The following is a 22,823-nucleotide window of genomic DNA, read 5'->3' as shown; positions in this document are numbered from 1 at the left end:
AAATTGAAAGGAAATCAACTACATCTCAGACCATCTGTCATGAATACATAAATTAAATTTAAATATATATTCATAAATCCATAGAGAATTTGTATTAGGACTCGGAGACAACGCTTATGCTATCAGGCTTGTCGTGCTTAAGTAAAGTGATAAAATGTACTTGGAATGCCCTTGTTTGTAACTGTATAGTATAGTACTTTTACTTATCTTTAGGTACAGATTTCGGTGCTAGAAACCCTGTTGTCTCTGTATGTATATATATATATATACATATACATACAAACATACATATATATAAATATATATACATACACATATACATAAATATATGTGTGTATATGTATGTATACACACATATATATATATATATAACCTATTCACACACATATATATGTGTGTCAAATATGTATGTATGTGCGTGTGCATAAGTGTATATGGTGAGATAAATCATGTGATGCTTATAATTCTGGTTAAACACACATTACCAAATACAGAACCATTTATATATCTCCCACCGAAGTCTTGCCATTTCATTAAGAAAAATGAGAACAAACAACGTTCTAGAACTCATCTCAAACCGTTTATGGTACCCAACCGACTTATGCCCAAACCAAACCCAACCAGCGGCCGACTGTTGATTTGTGTCACAAAATTTAGCGGCCATGATTGGTGTCATGTGGAACTCTTTACGAACAGAAAATAAGATCTTGTTATTTTCTCCACTCGCAGCAATGGTGACAACTATCTAACAAGATGGGATTCAATATGCTTTGGTATTAATTCTGAGAGAGAGAGAGAGAGAGAGAGAGAGAGAGAGAGAGAGAGAGAGAGAGAGAGAGAGAGAGAGAGAGAGAGATTATTGCCTAATGACATAGGAGAAAAGTAACCGAAAGAGGTGAGTACAAAAAATACCCACAATTAGTCGTAGTAGCTAGCCATAGTAGTAGCTGTAGTAGTAGTAGCATTTATGAAGTTGCCAATATCTTAATTCTTCGACAAGGATCGTCTTTTATTACTTGGATGATGCAAATTTCATACAACAATGGCAGTAAAAGAAAGTATCACTGAGAGTTTTTTTTTACGTTTACACCTGAAATGCTACACACGGAATTGCGTAAAAATATTGAATCTATAATCGTTGTTCATAAGCATCTGGCAGGGTGCCTTGTTTGCATTTACTCATCTTGACATTGAAGGGTTTGGCGCGAACTTTCAAAATGCCGTGCGGCAGTTGACAGTTCATATTTTTGTTATACTTATTTACTTTATCTATAGTTGAGTATTCATGAAGATTGTATCCACCTTTGATTATAGTTAAGATTTCCATATAGTTTATGGAATTTCTGTCTATGATCTTAGTAATGTAATAAGTAAAGCCAGAGGTTTGATCTATCAATTCCATGCTATGGGCGGGACATCCTGTGAGCAAGGGCGCTCATTGGTTACCGGGAATTATCTCCCATGGGGTTGGGGGAAGAACAGGTTTATTTGCACGTACGCTTGATATTTGTAAAATTATAATGCTTTAAGTGTAAAATGCAATACATTGAGAATCCGCAGATGTGAATTAAAGAAGAACAACCTTAAACAGGTCAAGAAAAACAAGTTTTCAATTCCTGACAAACGATGAGAAGAAAGCGAATCGAGCGACGAACACAAAAGTCGGTTAGTTTTCGGACGGCATCATAAGCAATCAGACGCCAGGACCCGCCGCTCTGAGCAACTGCTGCGTTAGTGGCGAGCGAGAGCGAGGGCTTTTCGAAGTTAAATGGCCTGACAGAAAGGACCGTTGGCCCATGTCCCGAGGAGTCTCCCTCTCGCGCGCGCGTTCTTTTGAAAGTTCGAAGTTAAAGGTCCCACTTCAAGTCGGTGATACGAGATGTTATGGTCTGACGCAGTGCTCGCACTCCATCAGTTGCGGCCGAGATCTTAGACAGTGCGGACGGAGAGAAGGGCGCCCTTAGTGATTGTTTTTTTGGAGAGTGGTTTGTTGGTGCTTGAGGGCATCATCGCATCAGTTTACGAAATTACGAATTGCCTTTCGGAACGGCTCTGCTCCTTTCCAAAGCGGAAAGTTTGCTAAGATGATATCGCACCCGATGGATGACCCATATTCTCCGGCGAAGGCGGACATCCGCAATTTTCTCAAGAAATCCGCTGCTGCGAGACGGGCTCTGTCGGAACTCGGGCCGAACGACCCCAAGGCGAACATGCGCATGGCCGAATCGCTCATTACCATCACGGCGGAACAGTTCATGAAAAAATGGAACTTCGACCCGATTAACTTTAGACCGATGGCCCCGGGAAGATACGTATGGACCCCCGTCAAGACCAAAAAGATACAAGCTCAGACGACGACCACAGCCCTATCGACCTCTCTGCCCTCCTCTTCTGCGACGCCATTCGCAAGTTTAGCGAAAGAAACGATCACGAGCGCTCTGGAAGAGAGATTGTCCGGACACCATCTGTCGAACGATGCTATTGATTTCTCCTCTGCCACAACGACCAAGACGACTGCGACGACTCTTGTTTCTCCTGTCCTTCGAACCCCGAAGAAGTCCTCGCCCTCTTCCTCCGGCAGGACGTCGACGACTCCGAAAACGAAGCAGTGTAAAATCACAGGTGAGTTAATTTAGACATTCATTCCTATATACAGAGTATATATATATATATATATATATATATATATATATATATATATATATATATATATATATATATATATATATATATATAAGGGGTTGCTTGCGTTTGCTTGTTACTGCGGCATATTTTACGCTTTTTAGAGAAATCGAATTGGTAGTTGGAATTAGGAAACGCCCTCTAACGTCATTTTATCTGCTAACAGCCTATTTCGATTTATCAAATTTACGCCAGATATATTGCTGATGCAGAATTCCTCCGTTCATTTTTTTTAAGTTGAAATATTACGCTTATTGAAATATAGGGACTTTCAGTATGCCAGCTCTTACCGGTATATTGATAATTCCCCCCCCCCTTTTTTTCATCAGGAAAATCGGTTGTTAGTGGCTTCTTATAGGCCTATTTGTTCCCTTTTCAGTAAAGTTTGGTTTTTGCACATTAAATCGTTATCAGTTCTTTAAGCTTTAGGTATTAGAATATGTTTTTATATCTTATTCATCAATATCCGTTCCAACAGATCGTTAGTGTATCCTTGATTTAATTTAGGTTTATGTTCTACACCGGCGAGCTGTGTAGACCTATTGATTTTCTCCATCAAAAATAACCGAACTCACTTTCCGGACGAAGTAGGTAGGCGTAGGTTATCGGACGGCCGCGTGCTGTTGATTTGAGGTTATATAATTCTAATTAAAAGTTATCACCATTCCATAATTTTTCCTGGAGTACTATGCTCCATGATTATCTTTATCCAAATTATACTCTAGTATATTTCAAATGCTAGTCACCACTAGCACTTGCGTTTTCATAAAAAATGAACGATTGATACAGAACTAGGCCTAAGCTGTTTTATGAATAATAAATACAATGCTACTGTTGTTATATATATATATATATATATATATATATATATATATATATATATATATATATATATATATATATAGTGAGATATTAGAAAACATGAATTTTGTAACTTCTCAAGTATACCGTTCTTAACAGCTAAACACCAGTAATGTAAAATACACATTGATTAGTTTTGTTTTATGTAAAATGAACAAATTTTGTTTTAACATTTAACGTTAATTTTCTAATTAACAGAACTTTCTGAAGTACCTAAAAATGACATAGAGAGAGAGAGAGAGGAAATAAATTATTATTATGGTAATTAACGGAAAGTTTAAAAAAAATCGTAAAATAATATTAACTGGACTAAACACGACATATATTTCCTAGTAACAGCGTGCTTTAACGTTCATTTTTAAGGCTTGGCTTTGATGCACACTCCCCTTTCATTTGCGTATAAGAATGAACAAATCTATTGCAAACACACAGTTATCCTTAATATTGACCTGTACAGTCATTAACGCTGTAACAGCTGTCGCAAAACTGAATTATTCGTTCCAGACAAAATGTCTAGAAATGTTGTCAATAAATATTGCTCCATCGCATTATCGGTGCTTATTCAGAAAACGAAAATTCACTGCGAGATTCCCAGATGAATATAAATGTAGGAAGTCGATACCCAAACACCGGCTTATTTTTCTCATTTGTAATGAAAAAAATGTCCGGTTAGGACTGTGAATGCCAATTTCTTGCGCTGAAAATATCTAGGACTGACATCAGGAATATTCTTGGCTCAGTAAGATGAAAATGAAGGACCTTAAACATCACAAAACCACAGTGCTATGACTTTTTCCCCATTAAACTCACACTGTAATATGTGGTACTAAAATAACCACTTTTAAACTTATTTCAATTCTACCCTTTTCCACTCAAGGGGAAGTTTTAGAGCGGGTTGACCATTTTGGGATGAGGTTTACGGCCCTATCCCCATTTTTACCCTGGTAAAAGCTCACCATAATCGACCAACTATCAGGTACAAAATTCATTGTCTGCGTAAAAAAAATTGCATAGATTTTTCTGGGAACTTTAATAATTCGTTTGTCACCTCTGCGAGACTGAACCTAGGTCTTGCCGTGTGAGGCGAGGTTGAAGTACTGAACCATTTCGTATCTTGGTTGTTGTGACAAACTGCACTGCGTAATTATTGACTGGGCTGAAAAATAACCTTTTGATTTTATGAACGTATTAACGTCCGTTTTAGCGCCGCTACTTTCAGTAAAACTCATATTGAATTGTCTGTTATGTCAGCGTTGAGATGGAAGTCGCCACCTGCTTCATATGCGCTGTTTCCTGTGGGTTTTTTGTTTAATATATACAGTATATATATTTATATATAAATATAAATATATATATATATATATATATATATATATATATATATATATATATATATATACACATATATATGTATATATATATGTATACGATTACACGCGTGTGTTAGATTACGTTTAATGGAAATTCTATCGCTATTTTGAAGGATTCATGAAGTGGAAAAGAAACCTCAATATTTTATGATTTTGAACGTGATTTATGCGCATACGGATGTTAATACAGAAGTTTATTTTAATATATGCTTCTTAATTATGAAATACTGTTTTAGTTTATCATTTCCAACTTTATTTAACAGACTATCTTCATCGACACTGGTGTTAAACCTTATGCTTGACAAAATTCTATTTGAATGGAGCTTCCTAATTATGACATTTGTCATTTTTTATCTTGGACCATTTTCTGCAATTCAGATAATAAGAAGTGCTTGTCATTAACATCTGATTCATTAAGCTGAACAAATAGAATATTTTTATACTAGTAATTTAGGGTTGCATGAAGCTTATATTAACCGTTTTTATATTCTCTCTCTCTCTCTCTCTCTCTCTCTCTCTCTCTCGTGATAATTCATCTCACTTCAAGATTGCTTTTCTGTGACATCATCAAGTTGCCATGACGTCATGCATTTCATCAGCCAATTACATCATCGCCTGATTTTCACTTTTCACGGTTCTTGAGGGACAGAGAGAGAAGGAGAAACCAACCTTATTGAGAGGCATTATTTGGTCAATGGTAAACTTATGCGTTATTGTGTGTTTATTTTGCTCAGAAGTTGATATATTTTTGCTGTGATATTAAATATAGTCAGGCGGATTACTGTATGTTTTATTTCTCATCTGTAATTTTTTTGCCGTGGTAAAAGGGCTGAATTATTCCAGTATAACGATCCAATAAAAAAATCCTATTGTTGAATCCATGTAGTTTTTTCTTTATCAATATAAGTTATCAGTTGCAATATTATATCTTAAAAATCATTCGATTTATCACGTGACGTCATCGTTGAGAGCAAGGAATGCTGACGTCATATGAACACTGTTCAAATGACACTTGCGTCATGTGCTCTAAGGGCCGTGGAGTGCCACATGTGTTTCTAAAGATCACCATCATTATCGCCTCCAACGCCGGGTGACGCAAAGGGCTCCGTGTAATTCCGCCACTCGTTTCTTTCCTGCGCTTTATCTTCCACATATCTCCACTCATTTCCAGCCTTCCTTCCCATGTCTTTCCTGTGCTTTATCTTCCACATATCTCCACTCATTTCCAGCATCCCTTCTCATGTCTTTCCTGTGCTTTATCTTCCACATATCTTTACTCATTTCCAGCCTCCCTTCTCATGTCTTTCCTGTGCTTTATCTTCCACATATCTTTACTCATTTCCAGCCTTCCTTCTCATGTTTTCCTGTGCTTTATCTTCCACATATCTCCACTCATTTCCAGCATCCCTTCTCATCGTTCTCATTCATGTAGTCTTGGTCTTCCAACTCTTATGGTAGTCCAACAGGCGTCCAGTGAATCTCACGTACCATATTCTCACAGGTGTTGTGCGAAGGCTGTGTGTCCAAGCTTCTCTATCTCTCTCATCATTATCTGATCTTATGGAAATTAAGAAACTTTTCTGTGATTTAATCTTCTTTTTAAAAGATTTGTATAATATGGGGGAATTTTTCGTTCTTGTGCGAGTTATCGGGGGCTTGCTTTGTTAGTCAGTCAGACAATATTCGTGTTTGTAATTAATTTTTATTCTCAGAGGATTGAAGCTTTTTTGGTCAGGGAATATTCTAGAAGCAGCGAAATGGAAAGATGAGCTGAGAAAATGATTATCCGTGCATTTAGGTCTCTCGAGGAAACCCCTTTCTAGCAAAAACAAAAAAAGTCATAGTCGGAATCGTTCGTATCTCATGAGGAATATCTCCCAGGATGTGTAAAATTGAACTTAATTATGCCAAATATCCCATCTTAAATACCATCACAATTTTCCTGGGTTTGACGCGCACGCCAACCTATCCGTCAAATCGTGAAAACCAATATGTTACTTTTATTTTTAAATTTGGTTGTTTTCTCAGTTAGTTTGGATACTCAGGATTGCGTGTATAATCATATTACGATGTACAAATTTCGAAATTTCGGGTGATATTTTACATAAAAACGACTTTGACGTCTTCGAAATACTCGTATATATAACCCAAGAAACATATATTACTGTTTAGAACATATAGCCTAAGATAAACATATCTTACTGTTTAGAATATAACATAGTTTCTGCTTCCTGAATAATCATCCTAAGCACAAGACTAATAATATACCTCAGAAGTCCTCCTAAAACCAGACTGAGTTCGCATTGTTTTTCCAGAACAAAGAGCGCAGATGTAATGGAGATTGATTCAATAACAAAAAACTGGCAAAAGTAAAGACAGCCAATAACTTATAGCTGGCCTGAATAAATTCTCCCAACACTTTGGAAGTTGAAGCTCTTCTGGGAGGAGGGATTTCCTATTTATGGGTCATTTCTGGCAGGGAATAACCGGTGGGATTAAGGGCGACGGTTAATCCCACAAGTTCGGCACAAGAGAGGGAAGTGGGTGGACGAGGAGACTGATCTGAAATATGCTTTCCGCTTACCGCTGTGTTGACAGGTAGATATCAAGCATTATTATATATATATAATATAATGTATGACAAATATTTTCTGTTAAAACAATTCCATCTAATATAAAAAAAAAATGCTTACCTTTACATTCTGGCGTTTTTATGGGCTCCTTGCATTAGATATATAAATATATAACATATATATATATATATATATATATATATATATATATATATATATATATATATATATATATATATATATATATATATATATGAGAATGGAAAGGAGTCACGCCAGTTGAAATAAGGGTACATCCAACATAATTCCCAACAATAACTAAATTAATGATTGATTTCACATAACTATTTCGCTATGGAAGTTTGCTTTTCATAGTTATTTCAAAATTTTGTTGTACTCCTCGGTCTAGGTACCAGCGTTGATGGCATTAGCGCGGAAACGATATTTACGATCTTTATTTCTACAAAGATTTAGTAACAATACAGTTTTGGTGGCATTATCTTCAAATCGCATTCATTTTCTGATAAATGACAACTTTTTTCATAAGTAATCCAAAGGTGTTTTGTTTCGTCTTAGGGAGGATTCAAGAATACAGTATTTTTGGTGGTGGAAACAATCCGCACTGATATAATATATATATATATATATATATATATATATATATATATATATATATATATATATATATATATATATATATATATATATATATATATATATCGTTGTATGTATATTTTTAAACACGCTTACATCAGTTCGAATTATTTTCACCCTTTGAGTGACTCATGTGAATATGAGATTTTTTCCTAAATAATTGGTCTTTGAAAGCATTTTAGAACTGGTTTTCAAAACAAACAAAAGCTAATATCCTTTTTGTCTGTGACAAAATGTTGTATACAAAATAGCTAATTCATTTCAAGATCGTATCCTGAGTCATTCAGGATTCAATCTCGTGTCAAATTGTTGTTCACCTCCAAATCTTGATTTCCTTTTCCGCATCCTGAAACCTTCTATTCTTTGTAACAACAAGCACGACGAAAAAAAAAAAAAAAAAAACGGTCACAAAACCCCTCCAATCACAGCCTTCCTACAAATCTGAGATGATTGCTTGTACAAGCAAGAGGTTCTCGATCCGGTGTACCTTGTTGATAACAGCTGTTTCTCCGTTTTCTTGTGACAATATTTCAAATATGATATTGCTTTACTTTTATTTTTAAAATTTTTCAATATAAAATTGTGTCGATATTTCGAACAGTGAATCTTAGCGTCTAAGCATTGGACTTTTCTTTTTATTTATTGTTTTCGTTTAATTAACTGACAAGTGAATGATAACAGGTACTCAGCAGGACATGCGTTACTTCAATTCAACAATTCCAATTTTTACCTAATTGAATTAACTTTATTTTTTGAAATTTCCACAAATAGCATCGACTCAGGGATGATATACATATTCACATAATATATATATATATATATATATATATATATATATATATATATATATATATATATATATATATATATATATGTGTATGTGTTTGTATATGTGTGTGTGTGTGTGTAATCACTAAAACGTTGTCCTTGGCATTCTTACATTACTCAACGTCCTGTATTTATCTGCGCTCACATGACATCACCAGAAAAGCCTTCCATTATCACGCTTGTACTTGGGTTATCAGCTAGATACATAATATCGTAACTCGGTATTTTTCGAAGTGTAATTCTTGTTAAATTCAGATTCCGAGAAAATTTCCTAACCCAAATAAAAAAATCATTCCAAGAGCGTAGCATTCTTGGAATGCGAATGCTTCCCCGAATCTGGTATCTGCTCTTGCGTCAAAGTTCAGCTGTGATTTGATCGGGACCTGATTTTTGTTTTATTCCAATTTTGACATTTTATCATCTTCAAATCGTTTGAATTGAAGTTTTTCGCTTTGGAGAATTGATCTCTAAATGTTATATATATGAACTTATCCATTGACAAATATCCTAATAATTTTACTCGTTTTTACAATACTCTTCAGTATAGTAATTCTACGCCTTTTTTATAATACTCTTCAGGTGTAGTATAGTAATTTTATGCACTTTTATTATACTCTTCAGGCATAGGCCTACTGTAGGAAAAAAAACCGTAGACTGTTTCTCATCTAGCCCAGGTTAGAGTAATTTCTAAGAAGTTTTTCTGGATGAAAAACAGTAATATTAAAACCTGCACTAGTTAGAACTTCAGGCTTTCAAAATGAAGTCCATTTCGGTTCCATTTCGGCCTAAACAGATGGATGCCAGCGCTAGAGAGTCCCGGACAGCACCCAGCGGATAAGAGCCCTCGTGTCGCTCACATTAGGCCGTTGCATCATATCTACGCAACACATGTGATGTTCCCGCGTGTTTCTTCCCGCCAATTTCGCAGGGGCGTATATGTGTGTGTGTGTGCGGTTTTCTGCGGGGGGAAGATTCTCGTAATTGGCTTAATTCCACTTGATTGAATGTGGTCCTTTCGTATATTACGTGGACTGTTTTTTCATATGCGTTTATCTTTTATTTAGTATGTTAATTCATCCGGCGCCGTTTAGCTACATGTAACTTTATAGCAAAGGTATGAAATAAAAAAAAAAATGCATTGCTGTTGTAGGCGGTGTGGGCACTGCGCATTAGCTCATGCATTCCTCTCTCTCTCTCTCTCTCTTCTCTCTCTCTCTCTCTCTCTCTCTCTCTCTCGTACGCAGTTTAGTACGTCTTAATAGTGACTTTTCAGCTTTCGTATATCCAACGGTTTTCTGAAATTGTATTATCGTTCCGCTCGGAAATTATTTTCTGTGTAATATATACCGGGTATATATATATATATATATATATATATATATATATATATATATATCTATATATATATATATATATATATATATATATATATATATATATATATCTATCTATATATATATGTGTATATATATATCTAAATTAGACCGATTAAACGAGGGGATAAAAATCAGGACAGCTGTCATTCCCATATATATAATATATATACAGTATGTGTGTGTGTTTAATATATATATATATATATATATATATATATATATATATATATATATATATATATATATATATATATATATAAAACTATAAACCGATTAATTCGGTAATAAAAAAAACAGGACATTATATATATGAAGATTGTTTTTCTCCATAAAAAAACCAACTTATGCAATCTATGTCCATCCTGCATAGTACGTAAATTTTGTGTGAGTGGGTTCAGTACTGTGCGTGCGTGAAGGAACAGAGAGAGAGAGAGAAACGGTTTATACGAATGTTTACTTGTTTACAAAAAGATAATAAAGTTCTCTATAGCTCCGTTTCACTCCCGAGTGCCCCCAGCTCAATCAATACGCCGTCCAAAGCATCTTTACTTGTGCCCACTGCGTTAGACTAGGACGTTCAGAAAACCTCTCGTTGTCAAAATCGTTTTAATTTGTATTAATCACGAACCTAAAATTTTGTTGGCTTATTTAAAAAAAATATAAAGAAATATTCTTGAATGCTTTGGCTATTTTTATCACAGCTGAGTCCAGTTTCACTTGCCGGAAGAGAATAAGATATTTCTTTCTTTATCCTGATTTTTGTTTCCCTGGGATGAAAACTCCTTAATTTTTGTTTTGGGATGAAAAATGTGGTTTTATCACAATGCACAATCATACATAGAGCCTCGAAAAAAAAAACTTTTATATTGAATGTAACCCATATTTCTAGTGTTGTAATTATAGCGTGGGTTTTTTCTGTTCAGGTACGTGTTGATGGCTTTATATATATATATATATATATATATATATATATATATATATATATATATATATATATATATATATATAATATATATATATTATATAAATTATATTTGTCATATTTGATTATAAAATCTTTCATTTGTTTTCTAATTTTTTTCATAATCCCTTCAATCGCTAGTCAGATTTAAAATTTTTATACGTTATTTTGTCAACGATTTCCTAGCTTACCATTATTGAATTGTTACGATATTCAGCTTTGTTCAACCTTTTACACGTCCCTTGTATTTTTCGGGTAATTAAACATTATGATTTCTGTATTCACTTTTACGGTTTTACTTTCATCACTAATACCGTAAATTTCATGATTTTCATCGTTAACTGATTTTTTTTTATTTTACCGGTTTCCAGTATTCTACCGATTTTAATTATTTGCCTTTTTTTTACTGATTTAGGAAATTTTTAGCATTGCACAACATTATTGACATATAGTCTTTTTTTTACTGATTTAGGAAATTTTAGCACCGCACAACATTACTGACATATATGTATTCTAGTTAATTAGAATTTTTATATAGTTGAAGATGTAAATAAATCATCCCTGCGTTTTATGAGCTTGTAGTGTACTGAAGTGAAAAATTTACGATGTGACAAACTTAATTTTGCTGTAGTCAAGATTGGCAGGAAATTGTTTGCACCTGTCAAGGTGAAACTCTCTCTCTCTCTCTCTCTCGATGTCGCCTTCGTCAGTCTCAAAAAATCGTAATATCCGCCTCTATAGCATGACTCATTTGTACCCGGACCTGGCGTGCCCTCTGTTATTGGGGGTGGGTAGGTTATAGCCACGTATATATATTAATACTATATCCAGCTTCCGCTACACGCTAGACAACAAGGCACAAGAGGTGACTCATTATACCAAGTGCCGTGACACAATCACAACATCCGACCTGTAGCTGTGTATGGGCCGTTGTTAACTTTCCCGCGGGGCGTGACGTAACTGCTGTTTGTCTTATTAATCATCATCGGAGCCAAGGAGATCGGCTCATTCCCGATTTACGAGTTACACACATTAGACAGTCTCCGCTGGACGCTGCTCACGGTTGTGTTTTCGTAATTTCTGAGAAATTTTAGAACCCAAATTATATAATTAACTTAGTGCTACAAATTTTCCCCGATTCACGATCGTATCTTCGTAATTTTTAAGATTTTTAGGAGCCAAAATACATAATTAAGTCAGTACCGAATTTTCTCAGACTCACGATTATATTTTCGTATTTATTTTTTTCAGGATTTTTAGGACGCAATATATAATTTAATGTTACAAATTTTCCCAGGGTTGACATTTTGGCGCGAGTAATTTATACCCTTATAGTAATTTGTTTTCCCATTATAGCGGTATGAAAATATTCAGTGCGTTTTATTTATACTGTTACATCTGATGTAAATATTAATTTAATTAATTTTACCAATCAGCTGACAAGAACAGACAAATATGTCATATATTTTTACGAAATACCCAATATGAGCGATGAATTATATAATATGAACGCTACCAATAAAACTTGTTTCCTAAGATTTCGAGTACTTTTGTATAATGAAAATATCTTGACGCATCAAACTCGTAGAATTAAGGCAAGCTTTTCAGTCCTGAGTTCGACAAGAAGCCAAGACCAAGAACTTGATTCTTGGGGAAAAATTATTCCCATTATACTTTGGTCAAGAAGGAACATTTGTGAACTACTACCCGAGCAATTTCCGGTCTCTCTCTCTCGCTCCCACCCTGTCTCTTGCGCCTCGTGCCCCTCCTACCGTCTTATAAGATAACCACAGACGGATATTATGTGTAGGTGAGTAAGAGGGAGAAGTTCCCGCCAAAAACTGGTATCGGTCTATCACCCACCGACTCCGCGAATCCTTCCTCGTGGAGAGAGAGAGAGAGGGTCCATGTGTAGTTTCTTCAGCTTTTCTTCCGTATATCAGAGGCTGTGATATCTATCTTAGATGCTTTTCATGATGTTGTTGGCGATGATTTATGTGAATATTCTGTGTTTGTATTTACCAGTACACAGTTGCTGGTGATATTACCGTTCAGTCGGAATTGTTGAAAATAATTCTGTTGTTTTTAAGTAGTTATATATGTGAGCATAACCGCAATTTGCCACCCCCCCCTCTCTCTCTCTCAAGGTGGAAGCAGGATAACTAATTTCCTTGACTGTAGGTAGGTTCAAACTTAAATTGGTGTCAAGGCTGATTTTCCTCCTGGAGGTAAAATTATTTCATAATCTTCGCTCAACTGCTTCGCCCGGAGTCAGGAAAATGCCATGTCCGCACGTATGATTATGTCGAAATGCATATCGTTATTTGAAATAAACTTGATATTGTAGTCGACGAGGCTAAAATAACCGGTTTCCTGTTTTAGGTGAAATATGCAAAGTACAACCGCGAAAAATGGAAAGAAATGACTTCAGTTTGAAATTTTCTTCTCGTGCCCAGATGGGGAAATGCTTAAAATTCGTTATAAGCCCAAGCTATCATCATCACGACTACCAGCTAGCCTAGTGATGACGTCATCGGTAAGGTTCACCTAAAAAAAAAAAGGAGAAAAAAAATCACTTGTAGGGTTTGTATACTACAGTAACCGTTTAATTCTGGTGCGATGTGGCAACTCCCTTCCCGTCTGACTCCGCCCACTCACGTCCATTCTATAGCCTCCAGCAGCGCCCACCTGCAACATCGTCTCCACGTCGCCCCTCTAAACCCCTCCACCACCGTACCCAAAGGACCCCTGAAGAAGTACCCCCTCCCCTTTATCTACCCAACCAGTTCCCTATCTACGAATCTCGATACTTTTTTCCTCATCAAATATTAATTTACTAGAGGACTGTTGCTAGCTTTAAGAGTTAATTTGCGAGGTTTTATTTTTTTAATTTATGGCCCATTATCTAATAAGAATAGCAATGTACACAGTTGTGTTCACATGAATCACTGCAGTGTCATCCTGGATTAGTGGGCACTATTAGATTATTGATATTTTAAATGATAATTGTCACTTATATTAATGTCGCAATTCAAGATAATTGTGATGCGAGTGGCGGGGAATAAATCATTTCTCGTAAGCCGTCAGGAGTCTCTTGAGGGCATGTCCTAACCTTCGATGCCCTGAGCCGTAACCCTGCTTGCCCTTTTGGTCTTGCCCACGATCTCCCATTTTCCTAAAGTGTCCTATTCCGTGGCCTGTCGTTTCCTACCGCTTTGTGTTCATTTCTTGTTCTGGTGTTCATATTTTTAGTTCATTGCACTTGAGTTGAATTTAGTCAGTTTTTCTCTGTTCTATCATTTTATTTTATTTATTTTATTTTTTTAAATTTTGGAGGCAGTGTGACCAAAAGGAAGCATACTATCTACAGTAGGTCTAGGCCAACTGCACACCAGTCTACCCAACTGTAAATGGGCATCTGAGGGCTGGTTGTCACGAGGGCTTGTGGCTCGCAACCTCATCACAGAAATTTTGGCTACCGAAGGGGGGAATCGTGCCGTCAGTGCACCTCATGCTGTGCACTGTAGGCATTACTTGAGGTTCTTTGCAGCGTCCCTTCGGCCTCTAGCTGTAACCCCTTTCATTCCTTTTACTGTACCTCCGTTCATGTTCTCTTTTTCCATCTTACTTTCCACTCTCTCCTGACAACTGTTTCACATTGCAACTGCGAGGTTTTCCTCTCACAGCTTAAAACCTTTTCATTCTCAGTTTCCCTTTCAGCGCTGAATGACCTCATAGGTCCTTGTGCTTGGCCTTTGGGCTAAATTTCTTATTACATTCCATCATTCCAAAAGTGTGAAAATCAGCCCTTCCAAAGAGGAAAAGGCATAACATACATATAGATATATATGTATAATATACATATACTGTATATGTATATATATGTATACATATGTATATATACAGTATACATATGTATATATATAATATATATATATATATATATATATATATATATATATATATATATATATATATATATATATATATATATATATATATATATATATATATATATATATATATATATATACACACACACACATACAGATATAGACTTCCCGTGTTTGTTTCCATTCGACCCACTTATCCGCGGCGTTCCCTCGTATGAAAACCCTTGGCTCCTCCCTCCACTTGTTCCCGTCTGGAGTCTGTGTTATTACACCTGTAGTCTAACGTTTGAAGAGACGCCAGCCAATGTTGTCTCCCCCCCTCCCCCTTCCCTCTCTCTCTCTCTCTGTCTCTCTCCCTTTCTTTGTGTTCGCTTTTGGTATCTGGACGTACACATGTACATGTATACACAAACATATGTGTTTGTGTGTATTCGCTCCATAAAAATTAAACATGAAAATATGCTTACATTTTTTCTGATTTGGATGCCAGGGAGCTTATGGAGTTTTTATATATAAAAACTGGAGTTTTCGTTTATTAACTTACTTCATCATGCCTTTAAAAGTTCAACAGCTCCAGGAAACCCAAATTAGCATCAGATGAATTTTTAGCTACAGATTGATAAATGTTCAGCCGTCTATAATCTGCAACCTTTTGTAACTGACGATCTCATTATTAACTGCTAAACATAGCACTGATTATTAACAGCTAAATATAGTAATGAGTGACAGGGTACCGACTACGTGGCGATGCACGAGTTTTTTTTTTTTTTTTTTCTTTGACCTTGAAAGCAGAGTGAGTGTTATGATGTAGGTTGTACGATCGTGACCCCTGACCTGAAACACCTTCCCACAATTTACAGTATCAGGACAGGTGCTCCGTTCCTTGGTTCCCATTCCGCGTCGTTTCCTCCGCCCTCTCTCCTTTCTTTTCCTTGTTTCTCTTCGTTGTTGCTCGTTTTCTGGAGGTTCCCGTCTACAGATATTCGTCTTGGAGGAGTCGGGACATCTCTGTAGATATTTTTTCATTCGTGGTAACGTTACATTTTCTTACTTTGTTTCATTCTGTTATTATCTAATTCTGAAAGGTACTGGATTTTGTAAGTTGAACTTGCGAAACTTGAGAAAGAATTTTCTTCGTGCGTTTTCAATACTAAAATATACAAAGGTTCAAATGTTTATCTTTTGTTTGAAGATAATTCTGAGAAGTTCAGTATATTGTAAATTATTTTTGAACTTAACGAAACTGGGGAAAGATTTGTCTTGATACGTTTTCAGTACTGCAACATACGTTCAAATATTTGTCCTTTGTTCATGATTTTCATTTCTCTACTCGCAAGGAAGGGAAGTATTCCCCTGGAGCAGTCACTGGGAACCAAGGCGCATTTTGAAATAATTCGTCTTTATAATCCCGTGTTTTATGACTTGTGAAAAACTAACCAGTCATCTGGAGACAGTTATAGGTTGTTAGAGAGAAATATAGAGCCATTGGTAAAATACTTTTTTTCTCATCAAAGAAGCTTTATTCTGTCTTGCTAGGAGACGGAATATCTATATAGTTAGTTCAGACTGCTATTATGGACACATGGGTAATATTCACAAACCATACTTAATATTCACAAACCTCAACGTCAGAATTCATAGTCAGGCTCTCTCTCTCTCTCTCTCTCTCTTCCTTTTATTCTGTTGTACCCAAGAATGATGTGGGAAAGATATTCTTATTTATTCAAATGAGTCCCTGAGACTTATGTAGATGCGAACAGGTAAAGGCGTACGATGTCTGTCTCGAAGTTTATTTAAACTGACAGAAATAACTCTTGAGATTCAATGTTTACTTATGGATTTCTTTCTGTTTCTTACGATATGTTGGCCATGGGGCTAGCAACCCCACTTCAGAACTTAATGCTCGGAGAGTTGCAACAGACCTTGTCAGCTCGGTGGGCGCGGTACTGGTTCAAGTGAAAAGCAAGAAACCAGATAAAGTTACTAATAATAATGTTCTACTCTTCCGAACTCAGTAATATTAATAAAAAGTATAATGTTCTCCTCTTCCTAACTCAGTAAAATAAGAGTAATTTTTCCTAATTTGCTCAATATATATTTCCTAAAATCTACGTAAGTAAATGTGATATTTGGCTATTGATATCATTTTTATTTTTGCATTTGAGGCACTCATATGATCTATCAGGTGGACCTATTTAATTTATACTTATTGTTTATTCATAACTTAAAAAAATCTATAAAACGCCTGGGAGGGTAATTGCATTTGTAATAAAATTATAGTCTAGTTAGTAACAAATTCTTCTGACAAACAAAAAACCTGATCGAGGTGTTTTGAAATTTTCAGAAGGAAAACAATCAAAATTTTGCGTATGCCTGTGCTATTCCCACTTGATTTACAAGAAATGAAAATATATTTTACATTTTGTTCTGTAGCTGCAAACAAATGTATGCTTGTGTTTGGCCGTGTGGTTTCTAATATTCGTACGGTTGAGTACAACATAAAATTACAATTTCAAAGTTTTGTAAAGCGAAGCGTGTTTATATAAAACTCCCACTTTTAATTTATGCTTTGATGTTTATACAAGGAAAATGTCATTCTTGAAAATACTATAGAACATCCACAAACATCTTTTGCCATCGGCGTGACATTGTGGAACGTGTCTCCTTATGTAATGATGTTCGTCCTTCTTATGAAAATTACCTCTGTGTGTGTGTGTGTGTGTGTGTCTTACAATGCTAGGCTCCTTTGAGAAACACCAAGGCACTTAGAATATCTGCAATAAATTCTGCTTTTGTAACAAGTTGCATATATTATTTTCTTCTCTCTCTCTCTCTCTCTCTCATAGTTTTTATCGAATGACGTTCTATGACTCCTTTATCGTTTTGCATTCTACTTGGGGTAGGGAGGTTCACTTTCCATATATACTCACTCTCTCTCTCATAATTTTTAACGAAGATTGTTCCATTACTCCTTTATTGTTTCGCATTCTGCTGGAGATAGTGAGGGTTCATTTTCCATACTCTCTCTCTCTCTCTCTCTCTCTCTCACTGTAACCGGGATCTGATTTTTTCCACCCGGCGGCAGGTTCTTTCTCTTCGCCTGCAGCGTCGGTTCATCTCGCGAGAGCAGCCGCGGTTTGCGAGCGTGATGCCCCTCGGTAATAGTCTGCGGTAGGGTAAGTCTGGGCCGCTGGTATGGGACACCTGTGATTGAAGCAGCCCAGAGGTGAGAGAAGGTAGGAGGAGGAGGAGGAGGAGGAGGAGAAGACCTAGGGATAGAAAAAACAACAGGGTTGAAAAGGAGGTTCGGAAGATATAGAGGGAAGAAAGAGGTTGGTCGTGACTCTTGCTACAGATCAAACAGCCTCGGGCCTTCTTTTTTTTTTTTTTTTCTTTTGAAATTGTGCGTTTCTTTCTTTAAAAAAACACACATAGATACATGGAAATTATATGTATATATATATATATATACACACATATGTACATATATATTTAAAGAACTATGCTGCCCCAAATTAACAAACCGTAACCCCGCCTCCCCTTCTGTTTTTGTATATAAAGCTCTGTCACATTCTTTTGTATTCAGTGTGAACTGGAAAATGTAGAATAAACTACGAATGTACTTGTTCGAAGTCCCGGTTTTCACTTGCCTTCTTACGTGGATTTTGTGATGGTACATATATATACATATACTGTAAATATATATACTCGTATATATATATATATATATATATATATATATATATATATATATATATATATATATATATATATATATATAATCATACCATCGATGGAAATATATTATTTCATATATATCTTTCTGTCTATAATAATAATAATAATAATAATAACAACGTTATTTGTCCGAAAAATAATAGCGTGATGAGGACGGCATTGTTCCATTTGTTAATATAATAATAATAACAACTAATTTTTTGTTCCATTTGAATAAAAAATAATCCTTAAAAATAAATAATAATAAAAAAACTTCGGGTCAGAATCTCTTGGGCTCTTTTTCGGTACGTGTACTCTCATTCAAAATAGTTTCCTTCTATATATTCTTGAGATATGTTAAGCGACGATAGTTGACTTTCAGATGAATAAACAGCATATTCTGTATTATCTGTTCAGATTACTGTATTCATCAGAAACGCAAGAGAAGCGGCGATATAAATATGACGAGGAAATTGTTATCGTCTTCGTAACTCATCGAGAAATTATGCAAATGCTGTAAATGCAAAATTTACTTCAAAAATAATTTTCATTTGTGTTGAATAGAACTGAATTTTGGCGTATATAGCGTGTTGCGTATGTTTGTATCTGCCTTTCTTTGGTGCATATATTTTTATCTGGATTTACGCCTTCGTTGGAAGGAGCTGGTTACAGTTGTATTTTATTTCATTTTTGTAATGTTTAGTTTGAATCAACTTACTGTTTATTTCTTCGGCATGAAATACCTTTTATGGTGAGGACACTTGTGTTGCATCTATAAAATTAAAAAGAAAAACAGCTGTTTCTACTTGTCAGAATTATTTTTATCTTGGAATTTTAAACATATTGGTTCATTATCATTGTTATCATTGCTTTATTACTTTCCGGAAAATTTCTTAAGAAATATTGTATTCCATTGTCATCTTTATTAAAAACCGCCACAGTAGAAGTCACTTTTTTATTGATTCCTTTTCGTCTTTATTGTGGTCATTAAATCACCTTTATTATTTTCCAGAAAATGTCTTCATAATTATTGTATTCTTTGTCATTTTTATTAAAAACCGCCTCAGTAGAAGTACCTTTTTATTTATTTATTTGCGTCTCTGTTGTGGTCATTAAATCACCTTTATTATTTTCCAGAAAATGTCTTCATAATGATTGTATTCCATTGTCATTTTATTATTAAAATTCGCACCACTAGAAGTCCCTTTTCATTTATTCCTTTACGTCTCTATTTCAGCTTACGGACGCCAAAGGAAGAGACTCCACTCCACTTCCAAGACCGAGGAAGGAGTAGAAACCGAAGTCACCACTCCAAGGAAGAGATTGGCCCTGTCACCTTCCAAGTTATAAAAAGAGTCCCTCGCCTCTCTCCCCTCCTCCTCCATGATCCCAATGGAAGTCTTCGGGTCTACCGAAGGCGACGAAGGAGAAGCAGGTTTGAAGCTACGCGAACGGAATGAAGCTTAGCGAGAGAATGGAGAAGAAAAAGATGAGCTGCTGACAAAGAAATTTGATTTTTTTTATCTTAATTTCCATCAAATGAAGAGCTTTGATATTTTGTGTGCGATTTCCCATCGATATTTTCATTTTTCAGTTTTAAAAGCCTCGAACGCGCTTCCATTTCTTTGTTATTATTTTCTAGACGCTGTAGTGCAACACAGATCAGCGTGCTACTGTAGAAGCTACCAATGACTTTCTCTTGAAAAGTGCTTAGAAGTGTGCTGTATAAGTTACGTTTACATGTTTTGTGAGTGCTACCCCCTCTTCGAAGAACGGAAGCTTACAAGAAGGTGCTTTCTATGCATAAGAGGTACTTCAAGGCGGGGATTACGCGCCCCTTCTGTTTCGATATCAGCTTTATTATTCCTCCCGGTTAATTTTACATTCTCGCCCGCTTCAAACTCAGCCAAAAAAAGAAAAAAGTAAGATATGATGAACTTGTTCCAGCTGCTTACGTTGCAAAAAAAAAAAAAGGTGACTGAAGTGCATTCATTTAATGTTAGTTCCTTACCGTGCCTTTGTCCTTCTGTCCCGAAGTGGGACGCCTAAACAGTGAGATGATTCATTTATATTCCCATTACAATTCAATGTTGATTCATTTATATTTCCATTACAATTCAGTGTAAACAAATTCCTTTTTCCCCCCCAAATCTGCAGCTGTTTATGCGTCTTTTCTGGCTAATAATATGCATTGTATAAGAGATTAATCTACCTTTTCACCGCGCTGTAGGAATCTATATGTAGTAAATGTTACGGCAAGTGACATTTAAGTATTTCAGCTACAATGGTCTCAGGCTTAGATAGAGGAAAAAACAAAAATTAAGATTCAGTTATTTTGTGGACTTCTTTGTTTCATCAGTGCTTATATATATAATTTTTTTTTTTATAAAGGCTCCACTTGTTCTCAGAGTTAGTAATATTCTAGACTTGTTCTCAGAATTAGTAACATTCTAGTGACTTGGGGAGGCCTGTTTAGTGAAAGGCATTTTCTGCTGTAAATTTATTTCTATTTCTGTTCTGTATTGTATAGTTAATACACAGATGCAAGGGTGTATTGTAATACACGTGCAACTGTGTTATGTATATAATACAAAGAAGAAACTTGTGTATGTGAATACAAATGTGTATATACAGTATGTATATATAATATATAAATATATATATGTATGTATACATTGCTTATCATGTATTGCTACACACATACATATATCCTTGTAGGATGCATAAATCCCTCCAAATGCCTTTCGCACACAACGAAATCCTTCGTTGCGCTAACCTAAGGCTCAAAGGATTTTTCTAAAAGTCGTAAGAGGTATCAGGCAATAGATATTTATAGAATAATTTTAATATATTTGAATTATATCTAATTCTTTTTACTCATTCGTAGGTAAAGGATACGTAAGATAGATTTAAAAATAAAAAAAGAGGGAAAATACGGTAAGACTCATTCAGTTGTTTAAATGCAAATTTCATGGTTTGTCGAATTAATTTAATACATAACACTGGCTAATTTTATTTTATTTCAAGCAGTTTTTTTTTTTTTTTTTGCACCGCGATGAACACATGACTTTGCTGTTAATTTAAAACACGACTTTTCTGTTTTCCATGTATTTAATTTTACCCTGAAGGAAACTTAGTGTATTTTCCCCTCGCAAATGATTCCATGTAATCGGACACAACTGCAATTGAGTTGCCATTTATTGTATATTAAATACGTGTCTTTCAGCTGCTCCTCTTTGTGCCGAAGATGATTTGACAGACTAACGGAAACATTTCCCTTACTAGCACGTAAACAATTTGTCGATTAATAGATGGCGTAAATAGCTTCCTATTTTTTCGACGAGAACTCGTAGGTATTTCATGCGATTTATCTGTCAATGCAAAAATCACGTGTGTAATTTCACGTCTACCGTTTGTCGGCGAGAATGCTCTTCGGAGGAAATTATTTAATTGATTTACAAGGAAATGGCGGAGGCACGTTATAGTTTCGGGCCTTGTAAATTCCGTCTAATAAATACACAGTTATTTGTGCAATGTGGCCAATGAGGAGCGCAAATTCATTAATAGGCTAGTCATTATTTATTATATAATTTAATACTTTAGCTTAATGATATTTTGTTACATTCACTGTACATAAAAATTCCTGTTGTCTCTCTGTTAGCATTCAGATGCATTTATACATGAAAATTGTATCTGATTGACGATTATTTTTTTTACATAAAAAAATTCCTGTTGCATGCTGTAACATTTGGTCACTTACGTAATTTTTTTTTTAATGTATTATTTGTCAACATGGAATTTTTCTGTACTGTTCATTTTTACAGCGAAGGGAGGTACTTTCTCTTCCCTTGCGAGTACATGCATTGATCTCAATATTGTACAACAGGTCCCTAGACAGACAATCCCAT

General features: G+C 35.4%; 1 protein-coding gene and 1 long non-coding RNA gene across 2 annotated transcripts in view; one reads left to right on the top strand and one right to left on the bottom strand.

Moving 5' to 3' along the window:
- LOC136846131 (uncharacterized) overlaps positions 1-22,823 on the bottom strand; it is an 87,363-nt gene that overhangs the window by 42,862 nt on the left and 21,678 nt on the right. The gene's annotated exons all lie outside the window — the stretch shown is intronic.
- LOC136846129 (uncharacterized) lies at positions 1,469-21,299 on the top strand. Its single transcript, XM_067116870.1, has 2 exons — positions 1,469-2,622; positions 20,153-21,299. The coding sequence occupies exons 1-2, from the start codon at positions 2,085-2,087 to the stop codon at positions 20,263-20,265; spliced, it is 651 nt and encodes a 216-aa protein (XP_066972971.1). The 5' UTR covers positions 1,469-2,084; the 3' UTR covers positions 20,266-21,299.

The sequence above is a fragment of the Macrobrachium rosenbergii genome, chromosome 14 (assembly GCF_040412425.1).
Source record: "Macrobrachium rosenbergii isolate ZJJX-2024 chromosome 14, ASM4041242v1, whole genome shotgun sequence".
NCBI classification, from domain to species: domain Eukaryota; kingdom Metazoa; phylum Arthropoda; class Malacostraca; order Decapoda; family Palaemonidae; genus Macrobrachium; species Macrobrachium rosenbergii.
This window is presented reverse-complemented; position numbering and strand designations above follow the sequence as displayed.